At 61.2% G+C, this 25364-nt stretch overlaps 2 protein-coding genes across 5 annotated transcripts; both read right to left on the bottom strand.

Moving 5' to 3' along the window:
• Positions 1 to 8: 8 nt before the first annotated feature.
• On the bottom strand, positions 9 to 6969 carry ENTPD2 (ectonucleoside triphosphate diphosphohydrolase 2). Of its 3 annotated transcripts, XR_009251278.1 has the most exons (10): positions 6713 to 6969; positions 5327 to 5444; positions 4656 to 4806; positions 4314 to 4473; positions 4006 to 4233; positions 3290 to 3544; positions 3088 to 3207; positions 2168 to 2302; positions 1729 to 2091; positions 9 to 790 (listed from the first exon to the last, which is right to left on the bottom strand). XR_009251278.1 is itself a non-coding variant. In XM_058693453.1 (9 exons), exons 1-9 carry the CDS (start codon positions 6827 to 6829, stop codon positions 1888 to 1890), a joined length of 1488 nt encoding a protein of 495 aa, XP_058549436.1. In that variant the 5' UTR covers positions 6830 to 6969; the 3' UTR covers positions 1488 to 1887. The 3 variants fall into 3 exon arrangements, 2 of the variants coding, with proteins under 2 accessions (XP_058549436.1, XP_058549437.1); XM_058693453.1 differs by lacking the exon at positions 9 to 790 and having other exon boundaries at positions 1488 to 2091; XM_058693454.1 differs by lacking the exons at positions 9 to 790; positions 4006 to 4233 and having other exon boundaries at positions 1488 to 2091.
• Positions 6970 to 15549: 8580 nt separating this feature from the next.
• On the bottom strand, positions 15550 to 23746 carry SAPCD2 (suppressor APC domain containing 2). Of its 2 annotated transcripts, XM_058693451.1 has the most exons (6): positions 22923 to 23694; positions 20772 to 20884; positions 19996 to 20142; positions 19525 to 19632; positions 19290 to 19412; positions 15550 to 19216 (listed from the first exon to the last, which is right to left on the bottom strand). In XM_058693451.1, exons 1-6 carry the CDS (start codon positions 23506 to 23508, stop codon positions 19088 to 19090), a joined length of 1206 nt encoding a protein of 401 aa, XP_058549434.1. In that variant the 5' UTR covers positions 23509 to 23694; the 3' UTR covers positions 15550 to 19087. The 2 variants fall into 2 exon arrangements, with proteins under 2 accessions (XP_058549434.1, XP_058549435.1); XM_058693452.1 differs by lacking the exon at positions 19290 to 19412 and having other exon boundaries at positions 22923 to 23746.
• Positions 23747 to 25364: the final 1618 nt, after the last annotated feature.

The following is a 25364-nucleotide window of genomic DNA, read 5'->3' as shown; positions in this document are numbered from 1 at the left end:
CCCTCCCCCTTCCCCTAGTTCCGATTCCACCTCCTCGCTCGGGGCCTCGGGGCGCCCCGACTTCTGTGGCCTCTGCAGCCGGGGGCCTTCTGTGTCCTCCACAAACCCGGCCAGGCCTGGGGTGGGCTTCCGCGGGACACACTTCCCTCGGGTCCCCTCTCTGTCAATTCCCACCCAACCTCCGCCCCGCTGGAGCGGGGCACCTGCCTTGGGCCTGGAGACGCGAGCCCCAGGAACACAGGGACACCAGGCGCACACGGGTGGACAGGTGCGTCCGCACCTGGGCCCTCAGGGACACACGGCCCTCAGTGTGCAGCGGACACTCGCAGAACCAGGCGGGTGCTGGTGACCGCTCGGGGGAATGGGGCGGCTGCTCTCAGTGAGGCCGCCAGGGGGCAAGAGCGACCTGGAGCGGCTGGGAGCTGTCCACGGTCCCTAGGTGACAGCCCTTAGCTCCCCGAGGCCTCACGGCAGCTCGCACCTATGGATGCACACCCTTACAGCGCACCGGTTGCCTCCAGAGAGCACAGCCACCCCTGCCACCTGGAAACCTCCCTCCGGCTCACCTTGCCGAGAGAACAGGGGTGAGCCTCCACACCCGATGCGTCTTCTCAGCCCTTTGTGTCACAATCCCAAAAGTACGGCTGGCTGCCCTCGGGCTCGTGAAATGGCTCAAAACCCCAGAGCAAGCGCTGCCCTCAGGGCAATGACCAGACAGAAATGGTGTCTGCACTCACTTTCTAGAAAGGTCGGGGGCAGGGAGACACAGGCAAGACCATGCCTTCCCATGCTGGGGAAAAATTAAAAAAATTAAATTAACAAACAGTGCAACAGTGCTTGGGGGAGGAGGTTGCAGGAGAGGCAGGTGGGGGCACCTGGTGCTTCTTGGGGGTGCGGAAGACCACACCCAGGCAGGAAGGGAGCCGCGTCTCAGTGTGGTGGCCCCTGGGCCTTACAGCCCAGCCTCTTCACGGGATTCGTCTCTCTGAGCAATGGGCCCCGCGGCCCTCCTGGTCCTGATCACAACAGCCCCCAACACCGCTTCCTGCCGAGGGTCTGTCCACCGCTCCCCTCACTCTTCCAGCGCTGACTGCAGCCAGACAGCTGCCTTGCCCACTGTTTCCACCACCTCCACGCTCCCCGCCCTCACCCCCACCCCCAGGCCAATTCCAGGCCAGGGCCCAGCTCCAATCTTGCTTGGGTCACTGATGCAGATCTGGAGGTGCCGCAGGGGCACTGCTGGCCGGAGAAGACTCAGGGGACACGGGGTCTGTGTTGGCTCGGCCATCCCACAGCTACTCCAGGCCACACACTGGGAGCAGGGGACCAGGGAACCAGGGTTCCCTCACCGCTCCAGTCCGGGCCCAGAGAAGAAGGAAGGAGAAGGAGCCCGGGGCCACCCTGGGGACCAGCAGTGGGCCTTCCTGGCCAACATAGCTGTGGGGAGGGAGGGAGGGCAGGCAGCAGCAAGGAGGCCCCACCCTAGGAACATTCCGCGGCTCTAGGAAGAAGCTTTTATTACAAAATTGTCACAAGGAAGCGCTGCGTTCCCGGCCTGTGGGCTCTGACCACCCCGATGCAGACCCAGACTCCCGAGGGCGGGGTGGGGGTCCCTAGACACCCAGTCCTGAAGTCACCAGCCCAGGGCTCCGGGGGGGGGGGGTCTGAATCCCCCACCCCCAGGAAGTGGGGGGGGGGGGCGTGGGGGCGCGGGGAGGAGCAGGAGACCTTGGAGGCTGGAGAAGGCTGCAGCAGGCAGGCAGGGGCCGGAGGTGGCTCCCTTCGCCCACCCCGGTCCCCCGTGGGCCCGGCCCCCAGTCTCGGCCGGAGCAGCGTTGTGGGCGGAGGCGTCACGGGTGGGACGGGGAACCGGGACCCGGCCCGCCGCTAGATGGCGCTCGACCCCCCGGCCGAGCGCGCCTGGCGCAGCAGCAGGACCACGGCGGCCAGAAGCATGGCGGCGAAAAGCAGGAGAAGCGCGACCCAGGACCTGAAGTCTGTGCCCTTGCGCAGCTCCGGCGGCTCGGCGGGGATCAGGTTGGTCAGGTTGAGCATGTAGCCGAGCGCCCAGCCGACCGCGGTGTCCCCGGCCTGCGGGCGAGGGACACTGGCCTCAGCCTCGGCGCGGCCCGGGGGTTCCCCCACCCCCACCCCCGCCAGCTCCTACCTTGCTCTGGAAGGTCACCCCTCCGAAGGCGCGCTCGTCGAAGCCGTAGCCGCGGCTCAGCAGCTGCTGCACGAACATGGCCCCCGCGCAGTAGTCGGGCAGGCGGGCCCGCTGCCCTGGAGCCTTAGCCTGCAGCTGGGACGCGCGGGGGAGACTGTCGGGCCGGCCGCCACCTGGAGGTCCCGGCCCACGAGGAGCGCTGGCCGGCGGCGTGCCGCACCCCTCCCCCCAACACACACCCACGGGCAGTGAAGGGCCAGAGGGGCCACCTCCTCCTCCCCCCCCCCCCCCCCCCACGGCAGGACTGTGCCCTCCAGGAAGGACAGTGTGACTTGTGGATGGATGGCAGTGGACACCCCTGCCTTGGAGGTGGGCCCCCGGGGGCACAGCAGGGATGACCACCCAGGGCGCAGCAGGCTGGCAGCGACCTTAGCCCGTGGTCAGGGCAACAGGAGAAGCTCCAGGCCCTCCGCATGGACCTTGGGCTGGCCTTTTGTCCCCACTTCCCCGCACCCCCTAAGTCTGCCTGCGACTAGACCCAGAGAAGACAGGACGGGGCCTCGGTCACCACCAGAGCCCACAGACACTGTGTTTCTCCCGGGGTCTGGCAGACACCTGGCACTCCACCTGAGCGAGCACTTCCGTCTTCCTTTACTTGGTACCAGCGTCTAACCGGTGGCAGACCCCAGAAGCCTGGGTGTTGTCTTCAAAGTCTGGCTCCCCCAGCCCTAAACTCTGCCGGTCCTTCCTGCTGCAACCAGTCCCCACCCCATTTCCCTCTGTGCGCCCTGCTGCCACGGGGCCTTTGCTATGCGCTCTGTCCTCCAGATCTCGGTTCTAGGGCCAGGCCTCAGGGAGGCATGATGCCAGCTGACCGGGGCCTCCTGTGCAACCCTGGAGAAGGCGGGAGTAGGCCTCACCTGACTCCATGTCTGCTTGCAGACGGCGACTACGGCTGTCTCCAGCTGCTGCAGGGTTGCCACAGGAAGCCCCATCACAGACCTTAGGAAGTCCACGGTGTAGAAGAAAGCAGAGAAGGCCTGCAAGGGGGGTACGGTCTCCCCATGAGCAGGCCCCACATGCGACAGGGCACCCGCCCCCACTCCCACCCCCTGGACTCACCATGAAGTTCCCAGCCACTGGGGGCTGGAAGATGCCATTAAAGGAACATCGGGAGAAGTGGCAGGAGGAGAAATTGAAGAGTCCTAAGATGAGGCCACGGCAGAGGGCAGGGTCGCTGCTCCCCGCCAGGCTGACCCGGGTGCTGCTGTTGAAGGTCTGGGGCCGCTGGGCCGCGGTACATGGAGACTCATACACGTCCTGAAGCAGCACTTGGGTAGAATAGCCCCTCGGCCAGCAAGGGTGGAAGCCGTGGGTCTAGGGGAATGTAGGGCTGTGATAGGCATCACTCTTCCTCCAAAGTCCGCCCACTACCCCTTGCCCAGGGCCTTTGGAAAGCCTCCCCAGAGGGCCTGCCTGTTGACTCTCTCGTAAGTCCCGCTTGGGCAACATCACTTTCTGCACTCAGGAGCAATCTATGGCTTCCCCTTACCTGCTGGACAAAATCCAGGCCTTTGGAGACCTGGCCCTGGCCCCCCTTTCCCCCAGTCAGGCACTCGCCAGACCCCACCCCCCCCCCCACCACCACTTGGCTTTTGCCCAGGAAGGATCCCTCCGCATCTATCCTGCCAGCTGATTACAACCCAGCTTTGGTTCCTGTTGCCAGAGGAGCCCTCCTCGGTCCAGGCTCTGCTCTGAACCCTCAGCTCCCGTCTCTTCTCACCCCCCTTCCTCCAGGAGGGCACAGTGGTGCAGGCGGGCCAGGGGTGGTGGGGCACCTGGAGTGCACCAGCCAGCAGCCTCCGGAGGACCTGGTCACGGCCATAGCAGAGGAAGCTGTGGGTGTAGACGCAGTAGTGCTGGCCATAGAGCCGCAGCCGGACCTCATTGGCTGGATCCTCGGCTGGGCTGGCCGTCTCGAAGGTGATCTGTGTGGAGGCGCCCCCCAGGTCCATGGCCCCCAGCGTCCCCTTCCTTGGCCGGAACCACCGGCCCACCCAGCCATACTGTGGGGAGCGGAGGGTGGGGGTCAGCTGGTGGGTGGGTGCCACGCCCCCTGGCTCACTGGGCTGACCATCAGGCCCACCTTGATGAAGTTCTCCAGCAGGTAGTTGGCCGTCACCCAACCGAACACCCCCTCGTCCTGGCCCGAGAGGATGTGGGCGCCACGGAAATCGAAGGGATACCGGGTCAGCGTCCGGGTCACAGCCGCGAGCACGTTGGCCGAGGCCTCGGGACTGGTCAGGCTGTAACACAGGGAGGACTCTGAGGGCCATCCTCCCCAGGGAGCCAAGATCCTGCTGCTGGGGTGCACCGTGTGTGGCCGGTCGACCGCGTGGGTCCCCGCTCAGGGCCGCTGCTGAGGGCGTGTGGGGCCCACCCTATGCTGAGGCTCTGTGGAGACCAGGAAGGTCAAGGGCACACTCACTTGAGCAGGCGCATGCCTGCTGTGGCTCCCAGGTAGAGGGGCGTGTGCACATGGCTCTCCTTGGGCACCTCCTGAAGTGCCTGGTCCAGGCATTCAACGAGACTCTGGCCAGCCCTGGAAGGGTCGTCTGCGTAGCTGGAGATGCCCCCTCCTGGAGGGGGACAGGGAGATGGGCCCAAGCCTGACAGCCAGCCCCTGGAAGAGCCATGGGCCAGGAGGGCTGGGGACCTTGGGCTCCCAAGCCCGGTGGCAGCTTGGACACACCTTCCCGGTTTAAGCCCTCAGAGACAAAAGGCCCTACCTGCCTTTGGGCCACCCAGAGTCTCTGAGGCTGCTGCCCGCCCATGGGTGTGGGCCCAGGTGCCAGGATAAAGCACTAGGCATTGTCAATCTGGCCTAGCCTCCCGAGGGGCCTGCCTGGTGTGCCAGTCTTGGGCCAGGCAAAGCCCAAACCTCCCAGGCACTGCCTGAGGCTTACTTTCTAGAATGACCTGCCTGTAGCCTCTCCCAGGCCCAGGGTCCCAGCCTCTTTTGGAGGTTCCTGCAGCTCCTTCCTGGAGCAGGCCCCAGTGGCATCGAGCCGAGGCGCCTGACTTCAGAGGCTAAGGCCAGAGAGGGCGCCTGAGGTCCTACAGTGAGTGGAGTGGGTGTCCAGGCGCAGGGGGCCTTACCGCGTACATTACAGGAGCTGTGCTGGCCCACGATGCCTGTGTCATTCTCCTTGTCTGCAGGCCACTTGTAGATGAACATGGACGTGTGCGAGGAGCCGGCGTCCAGGACAATGCCGTACTGGGAATGGGGGTGAGGGTGGGGACCTGAGGCCACGCCCCTTGGCTCCCCGGGTCTCCCCCCACCCCCACCCTGTGGCAAGGTTGGAACCTCCAGAATGAAGTACTGGGGTTCAGGCGGCAGGGACCACCACAGAGACACGGCTTGGTAGGGGAGAGAATGGGGGCAGGGGTGGACAGCCAGGAGCCTTTTCTCCTCTGACTGCAGGAACTTTCCTGGCAAGGGCAAGCTGAAGGGTTGTGTCAGTGTCAGAAAAGTCCCGGGACCACCCTCGGAAACGCCCTAGGGACATGAGGTCCCCAGGTGGCAGTAGAGAAACCCAGTTGCAGGAACACCTGCACCCACGCTTTCTCCATGTCTGTGTCCCTACCTCTCTGACCTCAGCCCAGCCTCAGGATGTGGAAGCATGCCTGAAGACACCCCCTCCCTGAGCCTCAAGGCCAGCACCTCTGAGCTGGGTGCTGCAGAGCTGAGAGGGGCCACGTGGGCCTTCCTTGCAGTTCCAAGGGCCAGGCTCCCAGCACTGAGAGCCCCACTGGAGCCCGTGCCCTCTTGAGCAGGGGAAAGGGGCCTCTCCAGGCCTCTTCCCCAACCTGGGAACAGCAGCATCAGCAGGCTAACCGCCCCCCAGCCTCAGCACCCCCCAAGCTGTGGCCCTTGGCTACAGAGCGCCCACTCCTGCGACCTCCCATCCTGGACTGCTGGGGCTTGGAGCACCCACATACCCCCAGCAAAGCTCTCTTCCTACCAGTGCAATGAAGGGTCAAGGGAGCCGGCAGGACTGCAGGAGCCTGGCGGGAGCAGATCTGGCCTAGCCCACCCCAACGCCTCTAGGACCAGCCGGGCCTGTCCTCCCACCGGGCGCCCCTCAAGGGCAGACCCCGCACTGTCAGGGCCACCGGGTGGGTGGGGAGGGGTCCCTAGGCTCTGACGCCCGCCGCACCCCATCTGACTGAACCCTGAGGGTATGCATCCCTGGGGCGCAGCACAGGGCTGGGGGCGGCGGGTCCAGCCGCAGCCTGGGGCGTCCTGGGGCTGCATCTGGGGAGCGGAGAGACAGCTTCTCGGCCGCGTCCCTGACAGGCTACGCGACGGGCACCGCGAGCGGGGAGTTCCCGGGACTCCACCCCGCGCCCGGCCAGGAGCGCAGCGCAGCGCGGGTGGGGGTCCTCGGCTGCCGCGGGAGCGCAGCCTGGCCCTGCTCGGGTCCAAGCCTCCCAGCCGGGGCCCGCAACTCCGCGGACTGCGCCGGATGCCCGAGCGTGCACCTTGAGGGCGGGCAGCTCCCAGATGTCTCGAGTGGGGACGCACAGCAGTAGGAGCCCGGCGAGGCCCGCCGCGGCCAGCAGCAACGGCGGCAGCAGCGACAGCACCTTCCCAGCCATGGGCGGGCGCGCGGGCGCACCAGGCGTCGTCGAAGGGGCGGCAGGGAGCTGGAGGCCGGGGACCCGGGGCCCGGGGGTAGGCGCCCAGGGCGGGGCGCGGACAGAGGCCACTGCTGGCCACGCCCACTGGCGGACCAGGACCGCCCACTGACTGGCCGCCCCGCCCGCCGCCCGCCCGCCCCGCGAGCGCAGGTGGGAGAAGTGTCGGCTGAATCACCCGCGCCGCCCCTCCCAGCGCCCCCGGTCGCGGCTATCGAGCACCTCCTGCTTCCTGTCCGCCCAGTTCCGACACTCGTCCCCTCTGCCGCGTCCCCCTGACCCCTCGTGCTGGCTACCAGGGTCGGCCTGTGGGCACTGGGGGATTCCCCCCACCTCCCCTGGGCAGGACCTAAGAGAACCCCCAGCCCTCTCCAGGAGAGTCTAGGCAGGAGGCCTGGCCTGGAAGGGTGGGCGGGGCTGGCTCTCCGGCAGCCTCTGTTCAGAGGGCCAGGCTGCCGGAGTGGCCAGCTTTTCTCCGGCCTGATCCTGACGGAAGGAGCCACCACTAGCGACAGGAGCTGCACCGGTCCCGGCTGGGGTCCTGCCGTACTCTCCATGAAATCAAGGGCCAGCCAGCCAGTGGTGCGGACCCAGCTGTAGGCTACACGGCAGGTAGCTGCAAATGTACAGTCAGGCCCTGGGGACATCAGAGTGACCCAGTCTGGGCCTGCCCTCAAGGTGCTGAGGGCTCAAAGCTGGGCAGCCAAGCAACATGAAGTCAGACCTATCCCACACACAGCCCTAGTGCCAAGGTGACAGGTGAGGACACACTCAGAGAAAGGGGCAGGGTGGTCACACTTACAGTGAACTGAGAGACCAGAGCCCAAGCTCATATGGACCAGTGCCAGTCTCCTGGCTCAGGGGCGCTGGCCCATCCCTGACACCCCCTCTGCCTGGAGAGTGGGGTGCCCAGAAGCCTGGACTGGGGAGGGCAGCGGTGGGGAGCAGGAGGAGGGTCCTCTGTGCACCAGGCAAGGAGATAAGGGAGAAGATCTCCCAGTCCTGGTTGTCCGCCAACAGGTCCCTGGATGCTGACTGGGATAGGGAAGCGCTCAGCCAGCCCTAGACCTCAGCTCTGCCCCCTTAATCCCCTGAAACGTCTGGCCTCTGTGCTTTAACTCCCCAGGCACCCTGTGAGCCAGCCTAGCCAAGCATCACCCCTTTCCCTGGCCAGGAGCCACCCCCACTCCGGGCCTTAGGCAAAACAGGAATTCCGGCACCAAGAATCCCAGCCATGTAACAGCAGGGAGCCATGTGGCAAGACCACCCCGAGCGCCAGTGACTGGGGGCAGGGAGGTGGTGGCCAAAGGGTGGCCTTTGATGGGGACAGGGTCTGGGCAGCACCCGGGCTGGCTGGAACCAGCAGGAACAATTGGGCTGGGATGCTGCCCAGGCTGAGGGGCTGGTGTCACTGGCCTAGTAAAGGAGCTTTTCTTTCAGCTCTGGACCCTGACAGCAGAAAGGGTGGGAATCCCGGAGATGGTTCAGCCTGCTCGAAACCCCGTCTGGCTGGGCCCCAGCAGAGTCTCCGGGTGTGGCCAGCGCAGGGCTCTGGCTCTGCGGGCACCCCCCTGCCCCTCCCTCTAGGCCTTTCTTCCACCGGGAGAGCCCAGAGGAGGGAGAGGCCTGCAGATTAAGTTGAAAAGAAAGAGACAAAGGCGGCCCACGGGGAGCCCAGCGCAAGAAAGGGCAGCCGGGGCGCTGCCTACAGGCCCGCCCACCCTGCGCTGCCCCCCCTCCCGGCCCCCACACCCCACCCTGTGCTGCCCCCCCTCCCGGCCCCCACACCTCACCGCACTGAGCCCAAGCAGGGTTCCCTGATGCTCTGGTTGGTCCTTGGACGGAGATCCACCAGCCGGGAGAGGATGGGGCCAGGGTAGTGGAGGCCTGGATGCCGAGGGCTCATGGCCCAGGGCCCAGATTAGTCCCGGAAGAGAAGGAAAGCAGGCAGGGAGCAGGGGGCAGCCAGGAAGAAGCCTGAGAGTGAGTTCTCTCTGAGACAGAACCGGGGCTGCAACCTCCCTCCTTGGTGCAGAGACGTCCTTCCTGAGTGGGAGGTGGGCTGGGGGGCACGAAAGGGGGCTCCTGGCAGGAACTCACCATGGGAGGGGCCTCTGGGAACCTAGCGGTGACGGGGGGGGGGGGGGGGGGGCTCCAGATGTGCTACATGTGGCCTGGCCCTGGGTCCTGGCAGAGGAATGCCTTTGCAGAGAGGTGCAGCCAGAGGGATCCAGACCTCCCAGGTCGCGGACCCTTGCTGAGGTCCACTGACATTTTGGCTATGCCTGCCTCAGTCTCCCCGTTGGGAGGCGCCGCGTCTTATGGCTGAAACCTCTTAACCGGTAAAGGCCCTTCACTCTGTTCACCTGAAAAATAAGACCGTCTATTTTACTAGCAAAAATTGGTTTATGTGGGAATGACAGAATCGCAGTTCGGCATTTACAAACTCCAGCAAAACTACAGGCAGATCTGACAAAGAAAGGAGAGGATGCTATTTTATAGAGACGGAAGAAGGGGTTATTCTGAACCCACGTCCACTGGAGAAAAGCGAGAGTTCAGAGTGACGGCCACTGGTGGGTTTCAGGGGGTGGATTTCCCATAGGAGAGGTAGTGCGCATCTTTCCCTGGTGGGGCCTGTAAGTCATGATTCTTCCTGTGATTGGCCTTTAAGGCTCTGGCTCCCCCTTCCAGCCACATCCAGAGTCCACTTTGGTGACACTTCCCTTCATTCACGTTCACAACTCACTGCTCACTTTCTTCACGTGCTCATTCAGTCATTCGGCAAACACTTGTACACCAGGATCCGTGCATGTACAGTGAGCAAGGGGTGCTCCTGAACCGCATGGTGTGGGCACAGGGGAGACCCACCCACCACCTGTCCTGAGGAGAGCGGATTTACCAAAGGGACCCCGGGAAGGGGAAAAGGCTGTGGCGCCTTGTGAGGCACGGCAGACACACAGGAGAGCAGGTGGGGCAATTGCGCACAGTGGGAAGACTAACAACACGGGGGCGCCTGGGCGGCTCAGTGGGTTAAGCATCCGGCTTGTGATCTCAGCCCAGGTCTTGATCTCAGGGTCATGGGTTCTATGCCCCGCACAGGGCTCCTCGCTGGGCGTGAAACCTATCAAAAAGCAAACAAACAAGAGGGGAACGGGTACATCAAAGACCCTTCCATGGCCCCAGTCAGAGCCACGCACTCTCTTGGGTTTTACGTTCGTTAGTCTCTTACTTCTCTTTATAGTGTTCCACTTATCCACGCATTTGCGTTTATATATATTTCCCCCCCTAAATAAATATATCTGTTGCGTTTCCTGGTGCTGGACCGCAGTTTATGTTTACGTGCTGCACAGATGGTTCGGTAACTTGCTTCTTTCGCTCAGGTGACTTCTGAGGTCCGTCCACGTAGACCTCTGAAGTTGTGGTTGGTTTATTGTGGTTGCTGCACCGTTTTCTGGCCTGGCTCCCCCGAAGCCTGCACGTCATCCGAGTGCATGAGCAGGAGCAGGAGCACGAGCACGCAGGGGTCTCTAGCTCCAGGCTGGTTTTTTTTTGTTTTTTTTTGTTTTGGTTTTTTTGCATTTGCATTTGCACGCATTTCCCTGGGGGAACTTCCTAGGAACAAGTGGGTGGTTGTATGCATGTGTGTGAGCATCCCCAGCAAACACTACATTGTTTTCAAAACGAGGGCGCCATCCGGCACTCCCAAGACCAGACACACAGTTTTGGTTCCCCTGCGTCCTCTCCGACGTTTGGAATTGTGCAACTTGACGGTTTGTGAGAAGCTGGTGAACATGGACTCTCGAGATTTCTGTGGCGCTTCCTGTGTTTCTGAAGAGACGGGGTGTTTTTCCTGTCTGCTGTGAAGCGCCTGTTCAGGCCCCTAGTGCCTTTTCTAGAGATTGTTTATGTTTTCGCACTCACTTGCGGGCATTCTTTATGTACACTCTGAACGTTCATCCTGGCAGCGAAGTCATGGAAACTCTGAATTAGTCCAGATGTGCTGCTTTTCTGCTCCTATGGGGTCTCGTGTGAGTAGTCTACCGGGAGGTCGTAAGATGTTCTCCTAACTCGCTTTGTAAAGGCTTTGTTCGAGGGGCGCCTGGGGGGCTCAGTCCGTTAAGCGTAGGCTCTTGGTTTTGGCTCAGGTCATGATCTCACGGTTCATGGGTCCCAGCCCCGCGTCAGGCTCTATGCTGACAGCGCAGAGCCTGCTTGGGATTCTCTTTCTCTGCCTCTCCCCCACTCACACCGTCTCTGCCTCTCTCAAAGTAAGTGAATTAACTTCGGGGAAAAAATCGAAAGGTTTTAGCGTCCTGCTGATTGTGAGTCTGATCCACCTGGACGTGTTTTTTGTGGAGGGTGAGAGGAAGGGGTTCCGATTCCCGTTCTCCTGCCTGGGGAACCGGTCGTCCTGGGCCTTGTATCCCGTGGGCTGGCCTTTCTGCCCTGACGGGTGGGGCGTGCCTGGCCCCGGGCGGGTCTGCAGACGCGAGCCTATGCCCACACCACGGGGCATTCAGCCAGGGAGCGCTAGCGTGTCTCGATCTCTGGGAGGAAAGTCCCCTCTCCCTGCTTCTTTGGCTGGAGCCCAGAGCTCCTCCACAGAAGTCTCTCGAACCAGCTTACCAAGTTCCTTGAAAAACCCTGTCGGTATTTCAACCACAAGCGGCCCTGAATGTAAACACCCGTTGCGTGGGCACATTCCTGGAGAAACCTCGCTAACGCAGCCAGAAGGGGGCGCTGCGCCGTCGGGAAGGAGCCCCCAGCGCAGGCTCCACGGAAGAGTGTCCTTGGGAAAAGAATCCCAGAATTCCCAGATGCGCCGCCTCTCCTGCAAGAAGCCCGCCCGCCCCCCCCCCCCCCCCCCCCCGCCGCTCAGCAGTGGCCGTCACCCCGACCGACCCCCTGCTTCTCTCCAGTGGACGTGGGTTCAGAAAAACGCCTCCCAGCTTCCAGCGTCTCCATAACACAACATCCTCTCCTTCCCGTTGGATGTGCCTGTGGCTTTCCCGTGGTTCGCAAAATAACTCACACTTTTATTCCTTTTTTTTTTTTTTTGGAGAGCGAGCTCGTGAGCATCAAGGTGAGAGAATCTCAGGCAGGCTCCACGCTCAGCACAGAGCCCAATGCGGGGTTTGATCCCAGAAACCCTGGGACCATGACCCGAGCCGAAATGCTCCACCAGCTAAGCCCACCCCCCCCCACCCCCGCCCGCCCTGTGACAGTTCTATTCTGAAGATTAACAGTGAGTTAGACTGTACTTGTCCTTTCCTGTGAAGTCCCTCGTCGGTTTGACCATCAGGGTTATATTAGCATCGCAAACCTCTGGAAAAAGTTACATCGCATTTGCATTATCTGTTCCTTGAGAACTTGCCTGTAGGAGCATGTAGGCCGGGAGTTTTTCCTGCAACGTATCCACTTCAAGCGGACAGGCATGATCTGTTAGTATCTGCCTAATTCCTGCCGCACAGGTCATGTTGTTTCTAGCATTTATGTCCGCCCCGGATCACTCCTCTGGCCAGGTGTCCGTCTTCTCAGCCACGCATTCCCCTTCAGCGATGTTCTCTCTGAGGCCTGTTTTCTGTTTCACTGATTTGTACTCCCGTCTCTTTCACTCCACCTTGAGCGTATTATGTGAGCAGGAATTTTTGTGTCTGTTTCGGTTGTCTGTTCCCCAGTATCAAGAAAAGTAGCAAGTATGTAGTAAATGTTCACTAAAATTAAGTATAATTCTCTCCTGATGTAAGTATCTAAGTGTCTGGATACATCTCCCTCTTGTCTATGTTGGCTGCTGTATTCTTTTCGCATCCGTTTAGGTCAATTTTTTCCACTTTTTTTTTTTTTTTTTTTTTTTTTAACGTTTATTTATTTTTGAGACAGAGAGAGACACAGCATGAACGGGGGAGGGGCAGAGAGAGAGGGAGACACAGAATCGGAAGCAGGCTCCAGGCTCCGAGCCATCAGCCCAGAGCCCGACGCGGGGCTCGAACTCTTGGACCGCGAGATCGTGACCTGAGCTGAAGTCGGCCGCTTCACCGACTGAACCACCCAGGCGCCCCAATTTTTTCCACTTTCATTGTACTTTCTTATCTGACGCATGAGCTGTTTAGGTGTGTGTATTTCAATATCCAGAAGTCTGGGCTTTTTCTGGTTCCTTTTTTGGTGTCGACTTGGAACTTCCCTGCATCCCGATTAGAGCGCGTGGTCTGTCTGAGAGCCATCTTCAAATACATTCTGACATTTGTCGGACTGGCTTTTTCCCCAGCAGGTGGTCGTAAATAGTCACACCTGTTCCACGTGCGCCTGAAAAGAATGTGTGCCCTCCAGTTAGTAAGACTGACTACTGCGTTAACCTAATTCTGCCCGTGACATCAAATTATTAGTAGCGTGCAAAACTACCACAGCCTACCAATTATTAGGGATGTATATTAAATTTCCAACTGCGGTGGGAGGTTCATCAATTCTTTTTTTTACTGCTCTGACAAGTCTTGACATATATACATGTATAGCTTGAACTAATAGAAGAATTTGGTCCAGATGTGCACAGAAATCCTTTATACCTTTTCCCCGGTGCCCTAGATGGGCATTTCATTTGTTTGTGTTTTGGGTTTTTCTTAAAAGATTCATTTATTCATTTTGAGACAGAATGTGCAGAAGGGGCAGAGAGAGAGGGAGAGAGAGAGAATCCCAAGCAGGCTGTGCACCATCAGCACCAAGCCCAATGTGGGGCTTGAACACATGAGCCGTGAGATCATGACCTGAGCTGGAATCGGGACACTTACCACCTGAGCCACCCAGGCGCCCCCATATCCCCCCCCCCCCGTTTTACATGCACTTACGTGTCTGTGCGTGTGCACACGTGTGGCTCTCTGTAGTCTTATCACACTCGCAGCCGTGTGTACCACCAACCAAGAAACTCAACCGACCTTCACGAGACGCTCCCGTGCTACCCCTTTCTAGCCACACCCACATGAGTTCTCAGCCTTTGTAATTGTGTTACTTCACAACTGTTGTGTAAACGGATCATGTACAACCTCTCCTTCTGAGATTGGCTTTTACCACTCAGCAACTTCCTTGAAGTTCACCCACATTGTTGAGTGCAGCGATGGCTCCGTCCTTTTATGGCTGAATCGTATTCCAGGGTGTGGGTGAATCTACTCTGTTCGGTTAATCACCTAGAGAAAGACACTTGTGTAGTTTCTAGTTTGGGGCTATTACCAGTAAGGCTGTTATGAACACATGTTCCTGCATGAAAACGTCTTCACTGTCCTGGGATAAATGCCCAAGAAAGCAATTGCTGGCAAGTGTGAAGTCTGCAGGGCAGGGCAGCTGGCTGGAGACTCAAGGGAGGGTCAGTGTTGCAGTCTTGAGTCCAAAGAGCATCTCCAGATGCAGAATCTTTTCCTCGTTGTGGGGTCGAAGGCCTTAAACTGATTAGATGTGGCCCACCCACATTATGCAGGGCGATCTGCTTTATGTAAATCCTAAACATATCTAATGCATACCTTCACAGCCATACGTAAATAGGTGTTTGACCAACGGGTGGGCACCATACCCCAGCCAAGTGGACACATAAAATTAACAAACCATCATATGTGGTATTCTATATTATTATTATTATTTGAAAATGAGAGAGGAAGCATGAGTGGGGGAGAGGCAGATGGTGAGGGAGACAGAGACAATCCCAAGCAGGCTCTGTGCTCAGCACGGAGCCCAACGCTGAACTTCACAGCCCTGGGATCACGACCTGAGCTGAAATCAAGAGTCAGACACTCAACCCACTGAGCCACCCAGGTGCCGCATGTTAATTTTAGTTTTTAAAGGAACTACCAAAGTCTCTTCCGGAGCGGCTATGTCACTTGGCACTCCCACCAATAACATACGAGCGATTATTTCTCCACATCTTCACCAGCATATGGTGTTATCACTAGTTTTCGTTTGAGCTATTCTGATTGGGGTGTAACAGCTCAGCTCACTGTAGTTGTTTTCTTACTTTATTGTTTAATGTTTATGAGAGAGAGACAGCAAGACGAAGCATGAGCAGGGGAGGGGCAGAGAGAGGGAGACACAGAATCCGAAGCAGGCTCCGGGCTCCGAGCTGTCGGCACAGAGCCCGACGCAGGGCTCAAACTCCCAGACCTCGTGATCATGACCTGACACAAAGTCAGACGCCCAACCGACTGAGCCACCCAGATGCCCTCACTGTAGTTTTAATCTGCATGCGTCTCATGGCTATTTGCAGTGAACATCTTCTTATGTACTTACATGCTATCTGCAGATCTTGAATGAGATGTCTGAATCTTTTGTAGTTCACATGGTTTGAAGCCGTCACTGAGTGACTGTAAGTGTAGGATTGTTCTATTTCCCTGGTGATTTAAGCTTTTTTAACGTTTATTTATTTTTTTGAGACAGAGAGAGACAGAGCATGAACGGGGGAGGGTCAGAGAGAGGGAGACGCAGAATTTGAAACAGGCTCCAGGCTCTGAGCTGTCGGCACAGGGCCCGACGCGGGGCTCGAACTCACGGACCGTGAGATCGTGACCTGAGCTAAAGTTAGACGCTCAACCGACTGAGCCACCCAGGTGCCCCAAGCTTTTTATCATTAGTGACTCTCTTCGTCACTAGCAATGTCTTTTGCTTTAAAATATGTTTTGTTTTATATTAACACAACCACTCAAGCTTTTCTTTTTTTTTTTTTTTTACACCATATTTTAGGTCTGTCTCTTAAAACAGCTATTCGAGTTCGTAAAAGTGCAATCTGACAATTAGAGTTTAATCCATCCACCTATGTTGTGATTACCGATGTAGCTCTATCGCCTTATTGTGTTTTGGGGTTTTTTGCTTTTTCTTAAAGATTGAACTTTTTTTTCCTCTTCTCACCCTGTCCGCCTGCGCCTCCCTTCTTGGGAAGGTGTCGTCCCTGGCTCTCCCAGTTATTTCAAGACACACTAAATAAAATTTAGAGCGGCATCTTGTCCCTTCTTACGAGCAACTCAAGCACTGTCGAATGCGCACAGATTATTTGATTCTCTTTCCTTGAAAGGGTGGTGCCTGATTCCCCTCCCACCCCTTTGAGAAAGGACCGGACTGAGGACTGGCTTCTAACGAACAAAGTGAAGTGAAGCGAGGGTGTGACTCGGGACTCCTGAGCCCAGGTCCTCACAGGCACGTGGCTCCCTCACTGTTGCTTCTCTTGGGTCTCCGCTCTGGTGCAGCTGCAGTGATGGGAGGACGCTGGAGGTGACGAGCCCGGAGGTGCTCCGCCAACAGCCCACGAGGGCGCCTTCTTGGAAGCGGGCCCGTCGGAGATGGCGGCCCAGAAGGCTCCAAGCCAGAACTGGCCAGTGCAACTGCTCCTGAGCTCCTCACCCACAGAAACGGCAAGAAAGGAACTATAGATTTGGGGGCGTCAGTTAAGAGTCCGACTCGTGGTTTCAGCTCAGGTCACGATCTCACGGTTCATCGTGAGTTCAAGCCCCGCGTCGGGCTGTGCGCTGGCAGCGCGGGGCCTGCTTGGGCTTCTCTCTCTCTCTCCCCCCTTCTCCTCTCCTGCTAAGTAAACATTTAGAAAATGACAATAACTATTGCTTTAAACCACTGAGCTTGAAGCTAATTTGTTCTGCGGCAGGAGAGAACTCATCCTTACTTCGGGTTCCTTCTTGACTTCTGCCTTTTTTCTGAAGTCCTTCCTCCAGATTGCCCTTTAGTGAAGTCCTATCGGTGGTAAACTTTCAACTATTCCCGAAGTGTTTTTATTTTGCCCTCATCCTTGAGTTTCTCTGGGTCTGGCCTTGGAGGGCAGCGAGTCTACGCCTTGGCCATCAAAGCCGCCACCCTCCGACTCTGACGGCACTTCCCCTGGAGGCCACTGGTTTCGTCTCGGCTCCTTCGTGATCCTGTAAGAGGAAATGTGCGTTTCTTCCCATCAGCCTGGCTGGCAGTTGTTGGGGTTTCTGGACCTGAGGATTGAGGTTTTCAGACAACTCTGGGAAACTTTAAGCTAGTTTATCTTCATATACGTGCCTCCTCCCTCGTCCTCTGGTAGGAAACGCAACCAGATGGGTGGCCCTCCCCCTCTGCCCTCCAGGACGCCCCCTCTCGTTTGTGCTTCCGGTCTGAGTCTCTGGGCTGCCTTCTGGATCATTTCCTAAGCTCGTTTTTCACTAGCATTTTCATCGCAAGTTTAGTCCACTTGAGTTTTAAATCTCAATTTTTAGTTTTAAGTTTCTTTTTTTAGGCTTTACTGCTCACCTTTATAGACTATACTTTCACAGAATAAGGAAGTATGAGGACTCTTTCTTGTTCATATTTTCAAGAATCCTTTTTATTTCTTTAGACGAATAAAAATTATCTTGTATTCTCTGATCGCTCCACTGTCTGACCGTCTGCAGAATCGGTGGTTTCTGCTGGCTCGTCGTGGACGCTCCTCACAGTGTTTGCAAAAAAATCTAACTTGGAGACGCTCATTTTCCTTGGAACTTGACCTCCGTGAACCCCTTAAGACCAAGTGAAGTTATGGTCTCCTCTGGGACAGGATCCTCAAGCAGGGACAGCGTCTCTGCCGCCACCACGCCTTGGCACGTCTTGAGATACTTTGGTTGTCAGAACCGAGTGCGTGGACAGCAGTCGGGGCGGTCAGCGTCACACAGGAGGGGACAGCCCCTCCCCCGTCAACACTTACTTGGCCCCAAATGTCACCGGCGCTTTGCCGAGCAGAGTTTGGCTTCTGCCGGCAGACTAGGACCGCTTAAAATTCTCCCCTGAGGCCTCTAGCGCCCCACAGGTACCCTGACTTCAGACTGCAGAGAGGACACGTTTGTTCACCCCACACCGAGCCCCAAGGACGAGGGGTTTCCATCCGAGTTGCCTGCCGACTCCACATCTCCCTCAGCTGGAGGGGCACGCTCTGTGGAAGGTCTCCCAGTAGAAGACGCCTGGGGCGGACACCGCGCCACCTCCTGCCCCCCGAGTCACGTGAAGGCAGCACAGGGAACGCAGAACCCCCGGGCATGGCAGACGCCCCAGAGGTCACCGCTGCCGAGCCCACCCCCCCAGAGGCTGCCACCTTCACTGTTCCGGCCTCTGGGCAGTCCTTCACTCCATCCTGGAGGGCTGGGTAGGAGCAAGCGGGGTGAAGCAGGGGGAGGGTGTTCCAGGAGACAGAAGGGCATTTGCAAAGACCGGAGGTGGGAGCTGACTGTCCAGCCCCGAATCATGTGGGGTAGGTCCTGGTGGGGGCGCTTGGCCGATGAGGAACCCTGGGGCACATCCGGGAGGCCCATGCGGACATCACTCCTGGGGACAGGGCCCTCCCCAGGACAGGGGCACACCAGAGCAACCCTGGTGACCACGTCCTGCCCTGGCTGGGGTGTCTGGCAGGCCCAAGGCCCTGAGCCTGGGTCACAGGTTGCTCCGTGGGGCCTGGTTTTGGCAAGGAGGAGTGACAGCTGACCCGAGTTGTTTTAGGGTCTGGGATCTGTGAGGAGGGGCAAGCAGGCCAGCCTCGGCCCAGGCATGAACTCTGATCACTCTCCCCCAAAACCAGACACAGGCAGACCCCACTACTAGAAACCACCCCTTTTCTCCTCCACGTGCTCCCGGCTGAAGGACAGCCAGCCCCTAGACCTGGGGCTCCTGCGCCCAATCACCCGTTAGGCCCCCAGGTGTTCCAGCCCCCCTCGGGGACCCTGACTCAGACCCGGGAGGAAACCCCCAGCGGCGGCTCCAAGGCAGCTCTTGGCTACTATGCGTGAGGCCCCTCTGCTGGCTGTGGTCGGAAGTGCAGTCCAGGGGAAACCACTATCTTTTCCCGAGACCCAGGGACAGAGAGGACAGGCCTGCCACAAAGCCGGGCTGCCCAGGGCTGCCGGAGACCTGGTACGCACGAGGAGTCGTCCCCCGCTGACCACTGACAGCCGCTGGAACAGCTTCAGGCTATGACAGCACAATGAAGTCCCACCCCGGTTTAGCCCCCCAGGCCAGGACCGAGTCCGTATCTGCAGCCACAAGACATTCCGGGGCACAGCCTGCCTGCTGGCCCCACCTGGGCTGGGGGGGTTGGGGGGGGGCGCTCTGGGGGAGCCCCGACTGGAAGAGAGGAAGAAACCCGTGTCCAGGCCAGTCAGGTGATCTTTAGCCTAAGTGGGGCTCAAGGAGGCACCTGCCCAGGCTGACTGCCAGGCCAGGTCCTGAGAGTCCCGCGCCCGCGCCCGCGGCCGGCTAGATGAAGGTGGAGTCCAAGGGCCCAGCATCCTGCTGGCCGAGGGCGCGCGCCTCAAACAGCTGCTTGATGAGGGCAGATTTCTCCTGCTCCAGCTGCGTGATGCGCTCACTCTTGTCGGTCACCTCCTGGACGGGCGGGAGGTCGGTCAGGGCACCCCGGGCCTCCGGCCCCCACCCTGCACCCCTCCCCGCACCTCACCTGCGTGAGGAGCCGGTTCTGCTCTTTCAGCACGAGGATGGTCTGCTGCTGCCAGCCTGGGGCCGACGGTGAGGTGGGGGCCAGGGCTGGGCACGGGGCCCCCGAGGACAACGAGGGCAGAGCCTACGGGAGGGCACAGTCAGGCGGGCCTAGCCTCCAGGACAAGGGTGAGGGGTGGCACCAAGATGGGCATGGGCCCCAGGTGGGCGCTGGGTGGTCTGCGGGGGGCACTCACCCTGCCAGCACAGGCTGCGGCCAACAGTTCCCCCAGGCACCGGGCTACCTCCCGGACCTTGGGCAGCAGCCGGCCCAGCGGGACGGGGTTCCCCTCAGGCCCAGGGTCCTGAGAGGAAAGCAGAAAAGGGGAAGGTCAGAGAGCAGGACCGGCCACCGTGCCTCGAGAAGAGCCCTCACAGACAGGTGGCACTCTTGTCTCCCCCAATTACTGCTTGAGCCGAGAGGGAGCCTACGGGTGTTGCCGGTGGGGGACATCACGGTGTGTGTGTGTGTGTGTGTGTGTGTGTGTGTCGGGGGTGGGGGTCCCAGCACCCTGGGAGGAGGGACGGCCGAGGTGTCCCAGAATAGGGCATCCCGTGCCTACCTGGGGGTGCCCGGGGTTAGGTGGGTGGTTCCTGCAGGTGCGGGGGGGGGGGGGGTCACCCTGCCTAGGGACGGGGACAGCCCGGTCCCGGGCGGCGTTACTCACGGTGCTGGCCCTGCTCCGACCCAGGCGGCGCTGGCGCTCCTGCACGCGCTGTAGCTGTTGCTGGTACCAGTCGCGGCCCCGGGCCATCATCTCCAGACCCTGGAGCAGCACCTCCTTTTCCTGCTCCAGCTCCTTCAGCTGCTTCAGCTGCATGCGCGCCAATGCACACGTGTGAATGGCGCGCGCGCGCGCGCACGCACACACGCACGCACGGCGCGCGCCCCGCAAGTCGGACGCGCGCCCGCGCAGGCCAGCACAGATCTGCCGGCGCACGCGCCTGTACGTGAGTCCTACGCGCGCCCGTGTTGGGAAGCACCGCCCCGTTTGTCCCCCTGCGGGCGGGCTGTCCTCTCCCAGCCCCTCCACGCAGGCTTCCCCCACAGGAACGCAGGCGACACCCCCGAGCTCAGCAGCTTCCTCTGGAGCAAATGGCGAGCACGCAGCGGGAGAGCCGGGCTCAGTTTTGGCAAAGGACAGCCTCGTGAAGCCGGCTGGTGCAGGGGCAGTTCTGGGGAGGGGCCGTGCCCACCGCATGGTGCACGGAGGCTGCTTTCTCCCTAAAGGACTTCTTCGTGTGGTCTAGAGCCACGTCTCCAGTGGATTCAAACCCAGACACGGAGACAGATGTATGTAATTAACTCACATTCCAGCCATAGGTCCCCCAGAACCCCGGCCTGACTGCCACCTCCCAGGCAGAGGGGTGGTCCAGGAGACCAAGCGTGGGGGCCAAGTCCTATCCCAGGCAAGGTGGAGAATCCCCCAGAGCCCTCACTCACCAGGTCACAGTCCACGCCGTTGGTGATGGTGTGCCTCCGACGTTCCCCTCGGGCACGGGGGGCCCGATGGGCATCACCCATGCCTAGCTCCCGGGCCCTGCAGGCCACTGCACCTGCCGCAGAGGGGCAAGGACCGGGTCACTTCCAGGCCTGCCTAGTGAAGCTCAACGCCCCCCACCCCAAGCCTGGCGGTGCACAGCTGGGTGTCCAGGCCTACGTCTCTCTGGGGTCATGGGCAACTCAGAGCCTCTGCACGGGCCCTCCCCATCTCAACCCATCCTGGGGGGCATGGGCAACGGCCCAGCGCAGCACACACCTCGCCTCTGTGCCTGGCTGGCGGCTGGCTCCCCACCCCATCCCCACCAGCTCCCCTCACCCCTCCCTTGGTAAGGGCCGGGTGACCGCTGAGGCTGCATGTCTGTACACACAACACAAACGTGCGCGCCCACACACATGTCCCAGCACGAGCGCCCTGGGGCAGGGGCTTTACCCGGTTCTTCTCAGCACTCCCGCTGCCCAGGGTGCTTCGAGTACACTGCAGGGGCTCATGGGCTGCTAAGTACAGGGGGAGTGAGAAGGCCTCTGGCCGGCCCTGCTTCTCCCTCCTGGTCTGCCGGGGCCTTCAGGGGTGATGGGAGTCCGTGCAGGTGAAGTGTGTGCAGCTGAGTGTACTTGGGGCTGAAAAGCCATCGGGGCCAGCTGACTTCCCCGGGGGATGGGGAGCGCGTGCCGGGCAACCCGCGAGGCAGAGTAGGGTGCGGGTGTGGAGAAGGTCACCCTCCTGGCTCCCGGGCCCTATTCCCCCACACCAGGCTCAGCCTCACAGGCTCTGCCTCCTGCACTGGGGGCGGTGGTGCAAGGAGGGAACATATCCACGGGGCTGGCACCAGGTCTCTGCAGGCCTCCAGCCGGCCCTGGCAGACAGGCTCCGAGCCAGCCCAGAGTTCACGTCCCAACCTGCCCATGCTGCATGGCTGGCACAGAAGATACAGCAGAGGGAGGCTAGAGAGCATGGAACCTCAGAACCCCCGGGGCTCGGTGTGGGGGCAGCTCCCAGATTCCCAGACGACAGCACGCTGGATGTTCAGAGGGACCAGCAGGCGGACGCAGCCCTGTCTGTCCCCATCTGGGCCTGAGCTAGCAGCTTGCACCACGGGGGCCAGGGCAGGCCTGGGTGCACTGAGCTCCAGCAGGGGATAGGGAAGGGGCCCCTGGATCTCTGGAGCGGGGGGCTCTGTGAGTAGGAGGGCTTTCTCTTCCTGGAAACCTGGGGGGGCTTGGAGTGCCAAAACATGCCATGCCTCTCGTCTGGGTCCCTGCCTGGAAAAGGGGACAGCGAGAGCCTGGCCTGAGACTAAAGCTGCTCTGTGGCGTCAGGCACCAGGACAGAGCAGGACTGCAGGTCTGAGGCCTCCAAACCCCAGTCCCGTGGCTGATTTTCAACTACATGCAGCCACAGGGACGGCACTAGCCCTGCACTCAGAAGCGCCCCCTGCCTGCCCACACCACAGGGACAGAGTGGCTGGGCAGTGAGGAGCAGGCCGCCGTCCATCCACAGTGGCTGCGCCTGGGTCTCTCCCTGGTGTCACCCCTGCAGGCTTGAAGATTGGGCTGGAGACTCACCCACCGCTTCGCTCTTCCTGGCAACCAGGCCAGGTCCTTCGGGGCCACCTCGGGGGGCCCTGGCCTCAGTGGTGGAGGCAGCAAGCCCAGCCGTCTGAGCGGAGCTGCGGGCCTGAGAACCCAAAAAGGCAGCGAGGGCCCCGCCCAGCCTGGGCCCCTCTCTCCTCTGCACTAGAGGAAAACTCGGCCTAGGCAGTTACCACGGATACGACTGAGGGTCTAAGTGTCCCCAGGTGTGGGGCAGGGGTCCTCAGTGCTCAGTTCAGGCCTGTACAGTGGCTTCCTGGTGGAGTTGGCGGCGTCATCCACCAGCCCCCGGGCCCTACGATAGCCTCCCGCCGTGGAGGGGGAGGGGCTGGCCCCTGAGCACACCGGGAACCCAGGAGGCCGCTTTCCCTCCAGGCGCTTACCGGCCCCCGCGGTAGGAGAAGCGCCGCAGCGCCTCTGCGGCTCTGGCCTGAGGCGCCGGTCGCGGGGGTTCGGCGGGGGGCGGCTACGAGGCGGGGCTGGGGGCCGCCCCGCACTCACCAGCGTCCGCGCTCGGGCTCCGCTCCAGCGCCGCGCCCTGGGGCCGCTCGGGCTCCGCGGGACCGGGCGCTGCCTCTGCGGGTCCGCACAGCTTCTCTAGGCTTCGGGCCGCGCCGCCGGGGACGGCTGGCGGGGGCCGCGCGCCCAGGGGCAGGGGCTTCCTCTCCAGGACCGTCCGCGGCTCGTCGGCCGGCGCGAACACCAGGCGCGGCGGCGGCGGCGGCTGGCCCCCGGGCCGCGCCGGGCAGCCTCCCCGGGCCGGGGCGCGCGCCTGGCCCCGCGGGCCGCCGTCGGCGCTCAGCAGCGAGGTGCGCAGGCCGGCCACGAAGCGCTCGAAGGTCAGGTAGCCGCTGGCCGGGGCCACCTGGCGCAAGCCCTCGAGCACGCCGCGGGGCAGCTCCCGCGCGTCGGCGCCCTGCCAGCGGGACTCGATCTCGCGCAGGTGCACGCAGCCGCGCCGCCGGTCGTCCAGGATGTCGAACAGCGTGCGCAGGCTCTGCAGGAAGGCGCGCGGCAGCCCCTCAGTGCCGGGCGCGGGCGCGGCGGGCGGCCCGTGGCCCGGCTCGGCCATCGCGGCTCCGGCCATGGGCTGCCGCCGCCGGGCTCCGTCCTGGGCTCGGTCCCCGCGGCGTCCGCGCTCCGTCCCCCCGGGGCCCGACGGCGGGGCCCGGCCGGCGCGCGCAACCCGGCGCGACAATAGCTGCGACTTTTTGAATGGACCCTTCCCGTGGCGTCAGCGCTCATTAGCATTCGCGGCAGCCATTGGCCGAAGCCGGCCCGTCTGCTCCCGGATTGGCTGAGAGGCCGCCAGCCCGGTTTGATTTTTTCCGCCGAGGGCCCCGCCCCGCCCCGCGCGCTCCCGCCGCCGTGCGGGGAGGGGCCGGGGGTGCGCCGAGACACGGGTACTAGCCTGGGGGCGGGGTCCCGACTCGGCCTCCTCCGGGCCTCGCGGGTGGCGGGCGGAGCCCCGAGCGGACCCCTTTCTCCTCCCCCTCCCCCTCTCGCGGCGGCTCAGCCCTCTCGGAGGGGCGGGGCCTGGCGCCCTACGAAAACCTGTCCCCAGGTGGCCTCGTGGGGTAAGGATGGGGAGCACACCTCCTCTAGGAGTCACCTTCCCTGTCTGACTCCCCTGGGGACTCTTCGCTGAGGGTCCCCGGGCCCAGGCACCTCGACTCTGGGGCCCATTTGCCCGGAGAGTCCCAAGAGGACTGGGCTCCAGCCAGCAGGACGCTTCCCCTTACAGAGGCCTGTCTGTCCACACTGCTGCCGGCTCCTCCCCTTGTCCCTGGGGATAGCCTGGCCTTTCCTGCCTAGTGCAGGACAAAGCCACTTTTTCCTGTGTCCCCAGATCCCCATCTGGTGACCAGCTCTCCTCTGCTCCAGCCTCTTCCCCTGGCTGGACCCTTCCTCCAGCGGTTCCCCAGGCGCTCCCGGCCAGGCAGCCCTGTGTCCCCAGCGGCCCCTGCTTCATTTCCAGCCAGCATCCAGTCATTCTGTCTGGGAGGGGGCCGGGGCTTAGCCTGCGGTCTCATCCAGAAGAGAACTTCCTCTTGCTAGGGCGGTAAGGTGACTTTCTTCCTGCCCAGGACGTGCGGTCCGCTGGGACAGGTGCCCTGTTCATGAGAGCCCCCCTGTCAGGGCTTCCTGACTCCGTTGTAAATGCGGCCTTCCTTTATTACCTTTCACACGCCCCAGAGTTGAGGCTCCTTTATGGTAAGGAATTTTGGAAGCACCTAGAAAGCTGTGAGCCTGGAGTTTCCCCGTGGAGCCTAGCTCATCCCAGCCTTCCCCTTCAGGGACAGGACTAGCCAGAGTCCCAGAACAGCATTCAGGCCGCTTTTCCTGTAGTTCGCCTCTCCCTCCTCCTCTCCTTCCAGCACACCCTGCCCCATCCCCCATGCTTAGGGTGCCCAGCATTCTCTCACCTCTGGGCCCTTGCACGTGGTAGCTGCCCCGCCAGGAACATGTTTCCCTGTCTGCTCCTGGCCAATCACTGTGCGTCCTTTGAAACCCCACTCAGGTACCTGACCCGCCCTTGGAAGTCTGGTTAGATGTCCTGACCTTCAAAGCATAAGGCTGCTTTCTCCTAGCTCTTGTGTTTCTCTCCCCATGGGTCCTTCCCTGTGCTTTCTGGAAGCAGGACAGGTCCACCCCAAGGCCGGGCTTCAGCCTGGCCCACAGTGGAGGCTTAGTGGGTGACCAGCACATGGGAAGCCTCATCCTGGAGGTCACAGTGGAAACGCCACCCTTGGGTGGGATGGGGAGGCCCAGGGACAACTCCGTGGTGGTGGTGGTGGGGGGTGTTGTGTGGGTGTGGAGGCCAGCGGCCAGCGGCAGCAAGCGATGCTGCTACACCTCGGGACAGCAGGACAGCGTGGCCAGCAGCACCCAGGCCAGGGCCATTGTGAGCCTGAGTCCACCGTGCAGAGAAAGCAAGGCCTG

This window comes from Neofelis nebulosa, chromosome 12 (genome assembly GCF_028018385.1).
Source record: "Neofelis nebulosa isolate mNeoNeb1 chromosome 12, mNeoNeb1.pri, whole genome shotgun sequence".
In the NCBI taxonomy this organism is placed as follows: Eukaryota; Metazoa; Chordata; class Mammalia; order Carnivora; family Felidae; genus Neofelis; species Neofelis nebulosa.
The sequence above is the reverse complement of the archived record's forward strand: the minus strand, read 5'-3'. Positions and strand labels throughout refer to the sequence as shown.